The 16,645-nt window shown below is 37.6% G+C and overlaps 2 protein-coding genes across 13 annotated transcripts in view; one reads left to right on the top strand and one right to left on the bottom strand.

The window, feature by feature from the left end:
- The window catches only part of mark3a (MAP/microtubule affinity-regulating kinase 3a), a 68,178-nt gene extending 56,776 nt beyond the window's left edge, over positions 1–11,402 (top strand). For 10 of the 12 annotated variants that reach the window (XM_062440018.1, XM_062440017.1, XM_062440019.1 and 7 more), the window contains 2 exons: positions 8,975–9,019; positions 10,458–11,402. In XM_062440018.1, the coding sequence (XP_062296002.1) occupies positions 8,975–9,019; positions 10,458–10,803 (391 nt within the window). In that variant the 3' untranslated portion in view covers positions 10,804–11,402. The remainder of the gene's footprint in view (positions 1–8,974; positions 9,020–10,457) is intronic. The other 2 variants (XM_062440015.1, XM_062440013.1) reach the window with 1 other exon arrangement.
- A 1,700-nt stretch (positions 11,403–13,102) lies between these two features.
- ckba (creatine kinase, brain a) lies at positions 13,103–16,294 on the bottom strand. The gene is made up of 8 exons (XM_062440021.1): positions 16,200–16,294; positions 15,614–15,815; positions 14,758–14,912; positions 14,542–14,674; positions 14,123–14,294; positions 13,915–14,038; positions 13,598–13,787; positions 13,103–13,450 (listed from the first exon to the last, which is right to left on the bottom strand). Exons 2-8 carry the CDS (start codon positions 15,804–15,806, stop codon positions 13,272–13,274), a joined length of 1,146 nt encoding a protein of 381 aa, XP_062296005.1. The 5' UTR covers positions 15,807–15,815; positions 16,200–16,294; the 3' UTR covers positions 13,103–13,271.
- Positions 16,295–16,645: the final 351 nt, after the last annotated feature.

Below are 16,645 nucleotides of genomic sequence, written 5' to 3'. Positions count from 1 at the left end.
GAATATAAAAGTAAAAACCCAGGAAGACACTTTGTTTTTTAGAGAAAGACACATGAAAGAAACACTGAAGTACAGATTGAACTGAGTTACAGAAGCTGAGAGAGCAGAAGCTAACCCAGATGTTACGTCATGACTTTGACTCCTCTATACAATCTGTACTTTGAAAAAAAATAAAGATATAAAGTGTTAATTTGTGAGGTTTAAAAGTGCTGGTAGGTAAATAAGACTGATATCAATCTTCTCATCTGACTTTAACTCTCAAAAAAATGTTGATCTATTCCTTTAAAGATGAAATAATGCAATGATATATTAATTTTCTATATCAAACAACCTCTTAAGGTTAATCAAAGCAGACTCTATTACAAAATGAGGCTTTAGTTTAGAGTTTTGTCTTGAATCAGGTTGATCTTGTGCTTCTGTGTGTGAGTGTAAATGTAGCCGGCGTGGCTGTGGTTGGTCTGAGTGGATAAAGGCTGATTGGGAGAGCAGACCGGACTCCTTGAACAATCAGTCCATTTAACCAACAGCAACAACAACAACAACAACAACAACAAAAAGCAGCTTGCCACTAATCAATCGCCAATGCATGCACGGGGGGGGTTCGCTTCTTTTACAGCTGCCATTTGATCGTGGTTTGTTTTTATTTCTCCACCACAATGATTGTTTGTTAGCGACTGAACTCTCTCTCTCTCTCTCTCTCTCTCTCTCTCTCTCTCTCTCTCTCTCTCTCTCTCTCTCTCTCTCTCTCTCTCTCTCTCTCTCTCTCTCTCTCTCTCTCTCTCTCTACCTTTCTCTCTCTCTCTCTCTCTCTCTCTCTCTCTCTCTACCTCTCTCTCTACCTCTCTCTCTCTCTCCCTCCCTCTCTCTCTCTCTCTCTCTCTCTACCTCTCTCTCTACCTCTCTCTACCTCTCTCTCTCTCTCTCTCTCTCTACCTCTCTCTCTCTCTCTACCTCTCTCTGCACATTTTAGACACAGTGCCTTAAACATTATCCTGCTGCATTATTCACCATAAAACACTCTTTTTAAAAAATGATTATTCTTTTTTTAAACTCTCTCTGGCTCAGAAGTGATTGCTCGGGTCTGTCAGAGCAGAAAGAAATCACCCAGAAAGAGATTTTACCTCTATCTGTGTGTTGTTTTGTGACTACGGCGTTTGTGTAGGTTGACGTTGTGTGTGTTAGGTTGATCTGTCCAGTTTTTTTGGGGGGGGGGGGGGGTAAATGTTTCTTTGTGCTTTGCTTCCAACTTAGTCGCTTAAGTTGGAAGTTTAATATCTTTTTTTCGTAAGGTCTGTCAGCCGATTCTTTAGTTCATTTTAAGTTTTCTTTTGGTTTGTTTTTGGGGAGTTCCTGAACCGGATTTCTGTGTGTCAGAGGTTCATTTTCTGGAGAAATGAATGAGACGATTTAAACCCTCTGTCCTCCTCCAGCGTGTTGTCAGAGGTTGTTTCCTGGCTCCTCAGTCATGTGACTGACGTTGTAGATGATACAAAACAACTTCAGCATCATCCTTTATTCAATATGTAATAAAACTAATGCGTATTGGCTACAGAGATGAATTTATACAGACATAAATTACCAAAAATACATAACAAACTGGTCAATATTTTTATAGAACGCTGTAAAAGTTTAATTAAAGATGAACCTTTCTTTAATTGATTACCTATGGGATCTCTTGAGTGAGTTTATTAATAGAACAAATAACGTATATTTGAGAAGATGTAGATCACAAATACAGACCTATAGTTTAATGTATTGAAAAATCACAATTAAATATCTTCCTGAAATCATTTAATCTTAATTCATCAATGGATAAAAAGGCAGATTCTGTACTTTTTAAACCTCCATATATTGAAAAACTGTATATAACAAATCTTTATTTTTATTAATTTGCTGTTGACTTAAACATTTCTTCCCCTCAATTCAGTTTCATTTTTCTTCTTTCAATAAAACTTGAAACTCAACACAAAAAACTAAATCCTAATTTTGCTCTAAGGGTCTTAAAGTGCCAACATTTAGAAATCCCAAACTCCTTTGAATAGCTTTGTCTGAATCTCTCCTTTCATGGGAAAAAAATAAAACCATTTATATATAAAACCAACATTTAGCACGTTAGGAGTTGTGGTTTCCTGTGGTTGCTCAAAGGAGTCTGGTCAGCTTCAGTTCACTTCTCCCACTAATGGGTTCAGAGTTAAAAAAGAAAAAAAAAGAAAAAGAAAAAAAAAGGAGGCTGAGAAAATGACACCAAAAATAAAACTTTCACTATTTTACAAGACAATTAAAATCTTAAAATAGATCTTTTTTATTTTTTTTAAAAGGTTAGTTTGCTGCTGATAAACTGAACCAGCTGTTGGTTGTAGCTCTGACCATAAGAGGAGCGTTTGTGGCCCTCGCAGGGCGCCGTCTGGAGGCTCGGCGGCGCCCTCTGGTGGCTGATTGGTAGACTTCCTCTGGCAGCGTCCACATGTATCCAGAGGCTCCGAGGCTTTCATCTGTCATCACTGTCCTCCCATCTCAACTCGAATCACCTCACTCTGGGTTTTTTTGTGTTTTGTCGTCATCCTGTGGAGTCCCAGAACTGACCAAATGTATTAAAAGGTTATTAAGACAAGTTCAAAAAATATAAATGAATACATCAATTAATAATGTTGATAGTTAACTGATTAAAATGGAGGGTAAAAAAAGAAATGTGAAGCTTTATACTTTTTATTTAACCTCCAATCAGTTCATGAAATCAATTAAAACTTTAATTATTTTACTCTAACATTTATCTTTCACTGGCTTTTTAATTTTCTCTGAACTCTGCGTCCCTCGACATGCACGGACACGCCTCATCTCATTATCACATAAACATGAAGAAATATGAGATATATCTTCTTCTGGAATATTAAATGGAAGAGTTGAAAAATAAAATGAGCCAGTGAAAGATACATTTCAGAGTAGAATAAAATATGTTGTAATTATTTTATTAACTGGTTGGTGATAAAGGAAAATTACTTGTGTTTCTATAATGGGTTAGGCAAGGCTCTGTGGATGTGGTGGATGTCAGTCTGTTGGTCCACTACTTTCTAAACTGTTATATCTGAAGGCTCTGTGGATGTGGTGGATGTCAGTCTGTTGGTCCACTACTTTCTAAACTGTTATATTTCACCGTCTATGATATTGATTGGCATGAAAATTGGCAGAAAAGTCCGCAGTGTTCAGAGGATCAATCAACATTAATCTGGTGATCCTTTGACTTTTCATCTAATGACAAGAGCAGCGCAAACTTCCTTTAAAAAAGGGGTCAGTGACGTTTTCTGTGTCCATTTATAGAGAATATATTAGAGGATTATGGCAAAAATGTCTAAGTGGTGTAACCATAAAAACTTTGTATCAAATAATTCAACTTGCTTAAAAACAGTAAATTCTCAATAAAACACCATATCAACTAGTTTGGCATGATCTTACATTATAACTTTTTTATATTAAATAAAGGTAATGGAATACAATTGTTCTAAATATTACATTTAATCTGGTTACCATGGAGATCAGGAACCATTTACATGTTTTAAATGAAGTCATTATTAGTATAAGTCCACTTATGGCACTTTGTGGTTACACCATTTGACATTTTCAGGAGCATTCAGTCTTACTTTTTTACATGTGTATATATATATATACATTTTAACAAACCTGATTTAAAACTATTTATAGAGATATTTATTTAAATTGCTCATCTTGCCAACGCTTATTTGTCACTGACTCGTATCTCAACTACTGTTAAATGGATTAGCATGACATTTGGCTCACACATTTATGTCCTCAGATTGAATCGTAATAACTTTTGATCACCTGACTTTACATCTCACACCACAATCAGGTCCAAATTTAAATCCAGTACTTTGGTTTATGATCAAATGATGACTTTAGCATTTAGCTGATTGGAGGTTAAATGTAGAGCTGAGATGATAAGTTGATTAGTTGCAAATTGTTAAATTAATCACCAACTATTTTAGTAATTAATTAATTGTTCTGAGTAATTATTTTAAAAGAAAATTCCTCCAAATCCATATCTCTGATTCCACCTTCTCAAATGTGATCATTTTCTGGTCTCTGACGACATTGAGGACGACAACTTGTACTCTGGTTTATAAAATGCCCCAAAAATGGTGAAAACTGCCAAATGACTAATCAGTTAAAGGAGAAAATAAACCTAATTTTCCAAAATGTCAAAACTTTTCTTTAATGAATCTTCCAGCTGTAGATAAATGAGTCTAGAGTGAGTGTTTTTGATGAATCTAATTGATGATGGAACTCATTTGAAGACATTTGAGGGCTTCACATTTGGCATTTTCCACCATTTTCGGACCTTTTTATAAACCAAAGAACGAGTCGATTAAATTAGAAAATAATGAACAGCAGCCTTAGTTAAAGAGATGCTTTATATTTATTTCTACACTTCATTTGAATTCTTTAACAAACAATATTATCTATTGATGTTTTCATTCATGTTTTTGACTTGTCTTGACTTTTTTTGTCCGTTTCGGGACTCCGTACATCTGGAAAAAAAAAAAACCAAACCCACTGCTCATCTTCGCATCCTGTGACTTTTTTAATGGAGTTTCCTCCTTCAGGACGTTTTTATAGGTTCAGTCATCTCACGCTCCGTCCTTCACACTCCTCCTTCTCCTCCACAGTTTTGTGTGTTTTTTGTCTTCCTAACCTTCCTGTGTCCTTTAACCTTGACCTCTTGCTGCTCTTCCTCTCCGCCTAGGGTCACTATTGACCCGGCCAAACGGCAGACGGCCAAAACAGGGCCTGCCATCCCTTCTACCCAGGGAGGAAAGACCCTTAGTAAGTCTTCTGCCCTCCAGTCTCTATCAGCTTTTCCTTTCCTTCCTTCTCATCATCCTTCCATATTTATTTGTTTTTATCTTCTTTTTTTAAATCTGTAGTCATGTCTCACATCTTTAATATTCTTTCCCTCTCTCTCTCCCTCTCCCTCTTTTCTTGTCATGTGTCCATTGAGAGAAATTTTTTGCCATCTTTTCAGAATCCCGTTTTTTCTTTCAGATTCAGGAGCGGAAGATATAGAGAGTTGTAGGAAGATGAAGATCTAGAGTAAGGGACTGTTTTCAGTGTCGGTTATGTGGAGGGACTCAACCCCCCCCCCCCCCTCTCCCTCTTGACCCCCTCCTCTACCCCCTTCCCTCACCTACCCTCCCACTCCCACCTTTTTTTCGGTCTTGTGATTGAAACACATCAGAGTCGCCCCGACCGACCCAGGACCTGCTGTCAGTCCTGTCTGTTCACCCTCTCTTGTTGTTTAAACGTCCCTCGAGCTGTCGGAGAGCTTGGTGTCACTTCCTCCTCCTCCTCCTCCTCCACCTGTCCTGTTTTTTTCTGTTACGCAGGCTGCAGTGCATGCTGGGAGCTTGACACCATAAACCCCGTTCTGTTAGAGGTGCAGTGTTGGGTGCTGGAACTTGCAGCTAGCTGGGCTTATTTGCTTCTTTGAGTTATAAAGCTGTTTCTCTTGTGTGTGTGGTGGTGATTCAGGGGGCTGGGTTCTTAAAGATGAGCTGCTGTTTGTTTTTATTTAGTTTTAAAAAAAACCCAAAGAGTCAAAAGTGCTCGTAAAAGATACTGGTCTGTTTTATTTTTGATGTTCTTGTTAGAAATTGTAGAAATTCATCTTTTCTGGTAACGTTGTGTAGGAGCAAATCTCTCTGTTACAGTTTTTAATATTATATTTCTTCACTGATGTAGGTCAAAACAAAGAGAATCATTGAACTAAACTAAGTCTGGACACACCTTCTCATTAACTTGTATGAGCGAGTGTGTCTAAATTTGTATTTTTTTTGGTTGAACCAGGAAATGAAATACCTGATAAATCAATTTATTTCATCACATTGATGCAAAAAACATTCAAATATCCGCTGCCCTTATTGTCCAGACGTACAGAAGTATTAAAGGAGAAGCTTTAAAGAGATTGTTTAGCATCAGAATATTCTTTCATACAGAGAATATGTCTCAGTGTTTATAGCGTAGTCTCATGTCTCGTGTTGCAGGTCGTCATAACGATAATCTCAACTTTGTCCCTGACATGAGAGCCGCCAGCTAGAGTTTAGTGCTTTTTATAGTTGTTATAATAAGTCGCTAACAAGCTTTGATCAGGTGATACTCATAAAGTCGAAAAACTGAACTTTACCTTCATGATCGATGTCGCTGTTGTTCCTGAAGTCTTTGATTAAAAGATCGCTGAGAACTTTAATTTATTCTCGGAAGAGTTTCAATGTGTAAATGATGACGGTTAAATGATGAGGGACTTATTGGAGTCACCGATCACTTTATTAGGAACAAACCTGTGCAGAGTAATAATGTAAGATTTATTTATATATATATATATATATTTATATATTGTGCTTTTCACAGACACAAAGTCACTAAGTGCTTTACAAGAGAAAATATAAAAAGTAATGCAACAGTCCAAACACACACAATGTTACTATATTCATACATACATACATACATTCATATATATAAACAGAAACAATAATAATGTAATGAGTAAGAAATAAAGATGAAATGCTGAAAGCCTGAAACGTCCGTCTACATTCATCCAATAGAAACAGCTAAGCCATAAATTCAGCTTTTACTCATTTATTTACATTTAAAATATATAAAATATGAACACTTTTTAATAAACCGTAATTATAAAAGTAGAATTTATGGCAGCGTTTGATTTTGATTGCTCAGGTGTTCCTAATAAAGTGATCGCTGAGTGTAAAATCTGTAAGAATTTGTTGTTGTTTTTTTTTTAAACATCTTTGTCTGAAACTGCTGATTCTCGGTAATTAAAATCAGGAAGAAAGCAACGAGGGAAGCGAACAAACAAACACTTCCTTTAAAGTGTTTCCTCTTTTTCTCCTAAATGTCAGATTCATGTGTAGAGCGATGAGACAAAGTGAGGAACATCAGAGTATCGTTGTGAGCTTTTTTTGGACACGGTTCCTCTTGTTGATTCTTCTGAGTTGTCGAACGTGTTGCGTCGAAGCCGGAGAACATTTGTTGGTTTGAGGGTTTTTATTTAAGAGTTTGGTGTTTTTAGAGAGTTTCATATCTGCATCCGCCCTGAAAACATGCCTTTAAAGAAAAAACTGTCTGTGTCCATCTGTGCATGAAATCCTCAACACCAGCATCCACATGAGCTGTCTGTGTGTTTGTGGCAGATACACACACACACACACACACACACACACACACACGACAGTAAGTCATTGTTAATGTGATTATTACTGTTGTGACTTTGTGGATTACTCGGCTCACAGTCAGTGTGTTTTTCGTGGTGTCTGTTAATGTTAAGATCGAGTAACTGTTTAATCTGGTGTTTTATTTATTAATCAATAATCAACAATAATAATAATAATAATCCATTAACAATCAGATCTTAACTTACATTCACACAAAACACTTGACTCATATCACAAAACCTGTTTAAATTGTAGTATAGAAATCTGAAATATCAGATTTGTTTTGCAGAATTAATTTTTAATTAAAAAGTCGAGCAGAACGAGTTAGTGGAGGGTTCAAAGTGAAACACAGTATATTATTAAATTCTTTATTCTTAAATTGGATCCTCATCAGCTTCCACACTTTTAAATAAATCAACAAATTAAATCAATAAAATAAGAAAAAAGCACCAAAAAAAGTCAAACATAAAGATAGAAAATGAACTAAAGTGTAGACTATAGTGTAGATTATTTTATTTATTAATAATGAATCTGATTATTATTTTGGTCAATAAAATGGTGAAAAATGTCTTCTAAATTTAACATTACAGACAGTTTATTATACATATAGTAAAGAGTGCATTTAATATTACAACATAGTTTATTATACATATAGTAAAGAGTGAATTATTGCAGCTCTAATAAAAACTAAATAATTCAAATAGATTTTAATATTAATAAAGTTTACTTACTAATAGTTTCCAGACCTTTCGTGTCACAGTGTTCGCTGTGGAGAGAGTTTCTTTATTTGTGTTGCTTGGTGTGGTTGAAAGCTCTGGAAAAAGTTAGTAAGTGGACGTTGAGTCAAAGTAAATCATGATGTAAATCAGTACTGGGGGAAAATAATCTTAAAAAAGGGAAAAAAGAGGAATAAAAGAATTAGAGCTCCAATAATTAATTGATTAGTTGCCAACTATTGATTGATAATTGATTAATCGTTCTTTTAAGGAAAAAAAAGTCCATATGTTCTTAGTCCAGCTTATTAAATGTGAATATTTTCTGGTTTCTTTATGACAGTAAACTGAATATTTTTGGGTTTTTAGACATTTAAGGACGTTGTTCTGATTTCGATCGACATTTTTCACCATTTTATTGACGACTAATCAAGTTTATAATCGTTACTTTGCAGCCCTAAAAAATAATCGAGCCTAAATTGTTTGTAGTTCTGATTTCAATTTAAAGACATTTTTGATAAAAGTACAAAATGTTGTCTTTAAGTTGTCGCCGTCTTGTGATCGTCAGACTTCCTCTCGTTAGTTCATGAGATGCTTTTAAAAAAAATTCATTTTCACGACGCTTCGCATTTATCACTCTTTTTTTTATTTCTTTCTCTCATGATTTTCTTCACTGATTTTTAAATGGAAGTAAAATGAAAAGAAAAAAAGAATCTTCCATTTCTTCTTTGTTGCTCTTTTGTGTGTTTTTGTGTATTTTTGGGTGGTGGTTCTGGTGTGGCTTCACCTCGGTGTCACTTCTCGCTCTCCTCCTTCTGTTTATTATCAATGTTAACGTCTCTTTTTTATTGTTTTTTATTCACTGGAAATGTTTTATTGATTATTGATGTCGTGCACAATCCACATCTTCTTCTTCTTTTCTTTTTTTATTTGTTTGTTTGTTCTTTTTTCTTCCTTTCTGTCTTTCTTGTTTTTTATTTTAATTCTTTTCCTCCCTTATCTGATCTTCTCTCGTGCGCTCTCCAGAGTCTCAACCGAGTTTGAGAGAAACGGGAGACTTGAGGGCTCAAGGTGAGGTTACCGGTCCCCTCAAATACCCCCCCCCCCCCTCCCCCTCCATCATCACACACACACACACACACACACTCCTCCCTCCCTCTCTCTCTCAGGTGTTGGTGCCCCCCTCCCCTCCTCTCCCTTTTTATTGTAGGCTTCAGTTAGTCCTCGTCTGTCGCCCCTCTCCCTCTCCCCCTCCTCCTCTCTTCGCCCCCCTCTCTGCTTTTGGATGGTTGAATGTTTGGACGGTTTTGAACCTGCATGTGTGCATCATCATCATCGTGCGCTGCTCAGTTTGCATCATTGCATGTTGTTTTGGTTTATAAATCCTCTTACAACCTGTGAAATACCCCTAATACCCCCTCCCCCCAAACCTCCTCCAACCCCCCCCTCTAATACAACAACCTGCTTTTTAATCCAGCATGCGGACGCATCTGCCTCCAGTTTGTTACATTCAAGTCACAGAGTTTAAGATATTTTTCCAGTAAACTTTATAGCTTTACTGCTGTTCATAGGAAATGTTTTTAATCATCTGGATGAAAAAATATTTAATTTTAATCAGTTTTTTTTAAGCGGTCGCTGTATTTCTTGTCATTTAAATTCAATTTAAATGACAAGAATGTAGAAAATCTCCATTATAAGAAGTTGATTTAGGCAATTATTACATCTTAGTGTAGATGTTTAACTTTAATTGTACTCAAAGACTCCTTAAATGTGCAGAAACATGTAGAGCTGCAGCAGTATGTCAGTTGATGTAAAGAAAACTAATCAAATATGTTTTAATCACTGCAGTTTCTTTGTCTCACATTAAATATGTTAAGAAAACAAAAGCTCTCACTGATATTTTATAGAGCAAAATGAATAATGAGAAGAACTGTAACTGTTACAGCTTGAAAAACATTATTATTTTCCTTTTTTTATAAATCAACTGTGAAAACTTAAAATTTATATATATTTTTTTGATGGTAAGTTTATTAAAGTGTAATTTTTGTAAAGTTAAACTTAGTTCTTTTCATTTTTAACTATCATTACACTCAAAGACTCGAGCTGCAACAGTATGTCTCAGAAAACGTTTTTTTAAGGTTTTTATGGAGTTTTAGTTTTTTTAAAGAGAGACTGAAGCTTTACTCTGTGACTCAAATGTAATAGAGGAGCTCAAACTGGGGCTGTGACGTGTGCGTGAGTGGAAACAGACAACGGCCACCAGATAAATAAATATTTTGAATTTTTTGTCTAATTTTTTTTTGGGGGGGGGGTTAATAAAAGAACCAAAAAAACACAAAAATCATATCTTGAGTGAAACCTAAGTGGCCGTTGTGTCTGTAAATCCAACTCACGTAGCTTTTAATAAACACTTTAATAAGTTGATTAAAATGTTGCAGAGGTTAAATCTTCTTTGTGTTTCCTCTCTCTCTCTCTCTCTCTCTCTATCTCTCTCTCTCTCTGCCGACAGTCGCCATGTACCTGGGGATCAAAAAGGGGAAAATAAAGACAGTAAACCCCGCTCCCTCAGATTCACTTGGAGTATGAGGACCACCAGCTCCATGGAGCCTTGCGATATCATGCGGGAGATTCGCAAGGTGCTCGACGCCAACAACTGCGACTACGAGCAGCAAGAGAGTTTCCTGCTTCTTTGCGTCCACGGGGACGGGCGCGCCGAAAACCTGGTCCAGTGGGAGATGGAGGTTTGCAAGCTGCCCCGTCTCTCGCTCAACGGCGTCAGGTTCAAACGGATATCCGGATCATCCATCGCTTTCAAAAACATTGCTTCCAAAGTTGCCAACGAGTTAAAGCTATGAACAAAAGGGGTTTAAAAAAAAAGTATACATATATATATCTAGAAGTATTTAAGCTGTACAATCATCCAAGTAGCAGTTTCCAAATGTCTCCTTTTTTTAAAAAGAAAGTACAGAGTATGTATTGAATATTATAATGTATAGGTTAAGGCTTTTGGCAATAATCACTGAATTACCTACTAATATCTCAGTCTATTCTGGCCACACGGGGTCGACATTAACGAGTTGAATATGATTTGTCATGCTGTGAATGTGGACAAAAAAAGCATTTCTAGTCTTATTTATTTCATCTTATTATTATTATTTTCTTCTCTTCTTCTTTATCTTTCACTCACTCACTCTCTCTCTCCTGGAAAAGAAAAAAAATTACGTAGCGTTTTTTTTTTTTGTTTCAGTGTAAATAATGTATCTTACTTTAAAAAAAAGACAGCTTCTCTGCAATACTCATTTTTTGTTTGTTTTTTTTTCTTCTTTTTCTTTTCCTTTTTTTTTTTGTATTTCGTTTAAAAAGTAGAGATGATGGGGGGAGTCCGTGTAAATGCCCACATGATGGTTAAAGGGTCACTCATGTCTCAATTAAAAGAAGTGTCTGTCAACTTGAACGTCTCGTCTCACGCTGATTATTCGCAGTGTCGGAGAGTAACTAGTTACTTTTATTTAATTATAAAAAAAGTGTAATCTGTTACAGCTACTGATGAAAATGTTGACGATTATAAAGGAGGTTACATCTGAAGTCAGACCTCAGGAGGGTTTTTTTCCTCTATTTTTTAATATTTAACATGTTACTGAATACATATATTACTGTTTTTAATTGTTTTATATCAATATATGTTTATATATTTAGTAAATAAATCATGATGTTGGATTATTTGGAGCACACGTGGGCTTAAATGGAGTCACAGTATCAATTAAACCCACTTTATTCATCAAATATCTTTAATTTATATTCCATAATCTACATGAACTAATGAATACATTTAAAATGAGAGATAAATGTTGCTTTATAAGAAATGATCTCCCTTATAAATCATGTCAGTATCCATGAAAAACAGCTGAACTTAGATTTTGGTGCTTAATGGGAACATTTACCCTAACAGCTGAAATGAGAAAAGTAATCAAATGTAATTGTAATTTTCATTTAAATGTCTGGTTGAGCTCAGAAATGATGTTTTAGTTGCTTTTTGTGATTTGATATGAATGGAGGTGATCTTGATTTCATCTCATATCGATCTCTGGCTCCTGAATGGAATCTAAATGAAACGGTGAAATCGTGGCAGATTTTGTGATATCTGAAACATTGACTCGTTGTCCATTGAATCGATAAAATATATCATGAAGAAACTTGTGATTTACACCATTACCAGTTCCAGACACTCAAGCAGACAGTTAAATATTATATTATTAGACAGTTATAGACAATTATTGCCTTGTATGTTATAAAAATATACATCATGTATCGACACACTTATCTTTTAAAGCTGCAACGTTCAGTCGATTAATCGATAAATTGCCAACTATTAAATTGATCACTGACTATTCTGACAATTAGTCTTTTTTTTTTTTAAAGGAAAGTAACATCCAAATTCTTTGATTGCAGTTTTCTGGTTTCTTTAGTCTGACAGTAAATTACCATTTTATAGATCGAAAAACTGAGATTAATCGTTCATGTTTTAGTAATTGTGTTGAAATAGGATTCATTGATTTGTGAAGTGTTTCAATCTTCTGTAGATCAATGAGAATTGTTAGTTTTAGCAGACACGTAAATGTTCAGTATTGGAATTGTAAATAAGTAAAAACCTGCTTATGCTTTGAAACTGATTCAACATCTGAACAGAGTCGAGTTTGTCTGAAATATTTAAATCAGGAGGTCGAATTATTCACAATGTAAATGTATTTAAATTCACAGCAGACAGAGGTCAGTGTCAGGATGTTCAGAGTTTTACTGCAGCTGAAACAAAGTCCAGCTTCATAAACCCTGAAGAATAAAGATATATATTCAAACTTATTGTCTAAAATGCCACAAAATGTTCCTTTATAATTTCCACATTTTGTCTTTGATCTGAAGTTATAAAAGTATTGAGGAACCTGAAACAGCTTCACTGCTGAGTGTAAACTGTTTCAGTCCTTTAATTCCAGAGTATGTTTGTTATGATAACCTTAGATAAACCTTTAACATCAGTCCAGGATTTAGTGAAGGTGACTCCGTGTGTCTGAAGGTGAAGATTTGTCCGCATGAACACTGAATCAGTCTCAGCAGGATGATGAACATTGTTTAAACTTCACTGATAAAAATCACAAAAAGTAACTTTAAACAGAACATTTTATTTCAGATCCATCTTCACCTCACAGGAACCGTTTAGTTTTAAATACACAAATCCAAACTGATACAGAGTGCATTCCAGGACAGAGTCAGACATTCATTCAGACGAGGACGGGGTAGAACAGGGGGGGTAGTTTGGTGTCAGGACGTTTTACTTCTGGGCGGGCATCAGGTCATCGATGGGCTGACTCTTCTCCAGCTTCTTCTCCATCTCAACCAGCAGCTTCACACCATCAACCACCATCTGGACCAGTTCCACCTCGGAGAATCCCAGTCTGTCAGCGTTGGAGATGTCGAACACTCCACCGACAGCGGCTGTGTCCACTCCACCTGATAACACATCATATACACTTTACTGGAGGAGTTCAAGTTTTAACTATCTGAATATTACACATCTCACTGATCTGAAGTTATTGAACTTTTACAGTTTAGAAACAAACTGATACTTTCAACAGAACTCCTGAATGTTCTACGTACCGGTTCCACGTTTCTGGAGCCTCAGCCTCTTGAGAACCTCCTCGAACTTGGCGTGCTTGCTCATGTTGGGCAGCTTCACGTGCACACCAGCACGCAGGCCGGTTCCCAGGTTGGACGGGCAGGTGAGGACGTAGCCCAGGTGCTCGTTCCACATGAATGCGTGTCCTCTGTCCTTGAACAGAGACTCGATCTAAACAGAAGCAGATTGATCAGATTCTGACGTAACAATAATAAACACTAACTTCCCTCAGTGCTGCTCCTGAGAACAGCCCCCCCCTTACAGATTAATGACACCTTTAACCTCGTTTCCTACAGACCTTGGTGAGTCCGGTGCAGAAGCGATTAAACACTTCCTTCATGTTTCCTCCTTTCTGCATAGAGATCACACGCAGATGGTCTTCCTCGTTCACCCACACCAGGAATGTCTTGTTGTCGTTGTGCCTTCAGACACAAAGTCAAATTAAGTTTACTTCAAACTTATATTATAATGTAAAAGACTTACAGACTGAGGTGTTGACTTCTCACCAGATGCCTCTGGCGTCGGGCCAGTCACGGGCCATCCCTGAGGCCAGCAGCAGAGGAGACACTGGCTTGTCAAACAGGAAGTGGTCATCGATGAGCTGCTGCTGCTCTGCGTCTGTCATGTTCTTCAGGGCGTAGTATTTCCCCTTCAGGTCTCCCGACAGAGAGTCCAGAGCTGTGGAGAGACATTACTGTGTTGTCAGGAAGCAACAAAGAGGCATCCTGTGAGGGACTGTGTGGAAAATTACAGTCAGATCATGTAGGTCATATTATTCTGTGCTGTTATACCAGCTGCTGCCACCAGAGGACGCTCACTGCTACAGAAATGTGTTTGACTTCAGTGAGCATCGCTGTGTCCTCCATCTGCATATATGGCACTGAGTACAGATGGAGGCAGAGTCAGGATGAACTGGGCTCTTTACCTTCGATGGAGAGCTTCTCCACGGCGCGCCTCTCTCCTCGGCTGCAGTGTGGTGGCAGACAGAAGTTGCGGATGCTGCGGCCCGTTCGGACGCGGGAGCTCAGGACGTAGTTGGAGTCAAGGTCATCACCTCCCTGAGGGGAGAGAGAGAGATTTAGTATCTGCAGAATGAATCTGATCAGTTTATAAACAGCTGGTTCACATGATGCTGTTTTACCTTCAGGTTGTCTGGGTTAATGTCGGTCTTGTGCTTGTCTGAGGGTTTGTATCCTCCGTGTCTGTCTGAGATCACGGGGTCCAGCAGGTCTTTGAACACCTCGTATGTCTCCTCGTCTCCGGCGACACAGCCGACGGTCATGATGAAGGGATGACCTGTACACAGAGTCAGAGGGTCACAGAGGAGACAGAGAGAAGCACAGACACACTAACATCCTCACTAACTGGTTAATGTCTCAGGATGGGACTGTGGTACTGTACCAGGATTATCAACCCCTGTCTGAATGACACCATCTATGGTGAATCCGTTGGGTGTAGCCCTCTCTCTCAGCTTGGTGTACATGTCCAGGGTTAAGAACTTGGCCATGTGGTTGTTGTGCTGACTGACATCTGGGTACTCATCCTCAGCTGACAGCCTCTTCAGCGTCAGCTTGGCCAAACCCTCAGAACTAAACAGAGACAGTCTACAGGGTGAGGGGGGCCTGCTACACTTCACTTATCTGAATTCTCCTGAAAATAGTTTAAAAATGAATCCTGGGGTAATCACACAGGAAGCAGCCTCACTGCATCAGGCATTAAAGTGTAACTGACATAAGAGCATGAAGGCAGCTGTGGATTATGAGCTGCTGCATATATTATGTAACACTGTAATCTTTACTATTTGCTGTAAAGCGGTGCAGTATTCTTATAATGGAGCCCCATTTAGAGGAGGATGACCGTTTCTAACTGAGTATTTAGAGCTACTCTAATGTCACAGTGCAGAAAGCTGTTAGTGTCCCTCTCAGAGCCGCAGCCATTAAACGGTCGGTCAGGCGGAACAGATGGCTGCTCCGCTGAAAAGCCGCTTGGTTTTTTACCTGGGTTATCAACCCCAGTCTGAATGACATCATCCAAAGTAAATCCACTGGGTGTCTGTTTGCTCCTCAGCTTCTCGTACAAAGCAGGAGTCAGGAGCTTGGCCATATGATTGTTGTGTTTGCTGAGGTCCGGAAACTCCTGATCCGAAGCGAATTTCATCTTCAGCTGGTTGTGCGTGTTACCGAAAGGCATGGCTGCTCCCTGGGCGGAGGATGGAGGGAAGACACGGTGAAAAGCAGCGAAACAAACGGAGCGCACAGTCAGCAAAGTCTCGACTTCATTCCGATATTAAGATTTAGGTTTTAAAATGTAGAAAATTGGATTAAAGTGCAGACAGTTTAAATAATGCGATGAATTATGTGTTTAACCAGGTGCAGAAATATGCAGCAGATAAACTGTGAAAGCATTTCTTAATTTTATATGAAATGAGTAAATTGTAACAATGAGCTAACACGGATCATCGTAGTGAAAATCGGACCTATTCATAAAACCAGTCTGCCTCTACACCCAGCTGTGCTGCACTCAGATTAAACTCAGAGATTTTCAGCCTGTGTTTGAATTTAAGTTAAATTAAATGATTCCTACCTGTTGTTGACTACTACTACCAGTGGTTGATACAAAGATCCCTATTGTTCCGACCGAGGAGCTAACAAATCTCCAACAACGTCCCAGCAGCAGCTCTCCGCTCAGTGTGATGGTGCAGCTCGTCCTTTATACTCCTGCAGCTCTGCGCTCATTGGTCACTATTTCTAGTCCATTCATTCAATTGGACACGCTGATTTGGCTTCAGAGGGGAATCCTTCACACAGGTCTGACTTATTATTTAACTTAATAAACAATCAAACTCTTTGAAATTAAAAATATTTTTTATCTGATATTTTAAGGATTCACCTTTTATTCCAACAGACTGATAAAATCTGTGGAGCTGAAGCTGCGTTTGAGTGACTCCATGAAAACATCTGAAATTGATCAGAGATATTGACTACATATATATTGTCAATATAAATATTTATAAAGGGTATAACATTAGA

The sequence above is a fragment of the Scomber scombrus genome, chromosome 19 (genome assembly GCF_963691925.1).
Source record: "Scomber scombrus chromosome 19, fScoSco1.1, whole genome shotgun sequence".
Taxonomy (NCBI): Eukaryota; Metazoa; Chordata; class Actinopteri; order Scombriformes; family Scombridae; genus Scomber; species Scomber scombrus.
This window is presented reverse-complemented; position numbering and strand designations above follow the sequence as displayed.

Coding starts and splice junctions, on each gene's coding strand:
- ckba (XM_062440021.1), bottom strand. CDS start 15,806: ATGCCTTTCGGTAACACGCACAACCAGCTGAAGATGAAATTCGCTTCG. Junction 14,675..14,757: donor TTAACCCAGACAACCTGAAG/GTAAAACAGCAT, acceptor CTCTCCCCTCAG/GGAGGTGATGACCTTGACTC. Junction 14,039..14,122: donor CCCGACGCCAGAGGCATCTG/GTGAGAAGTCAA, acceptor TTGTGTCTGAAG/GCACAACGACAACAAGACAT.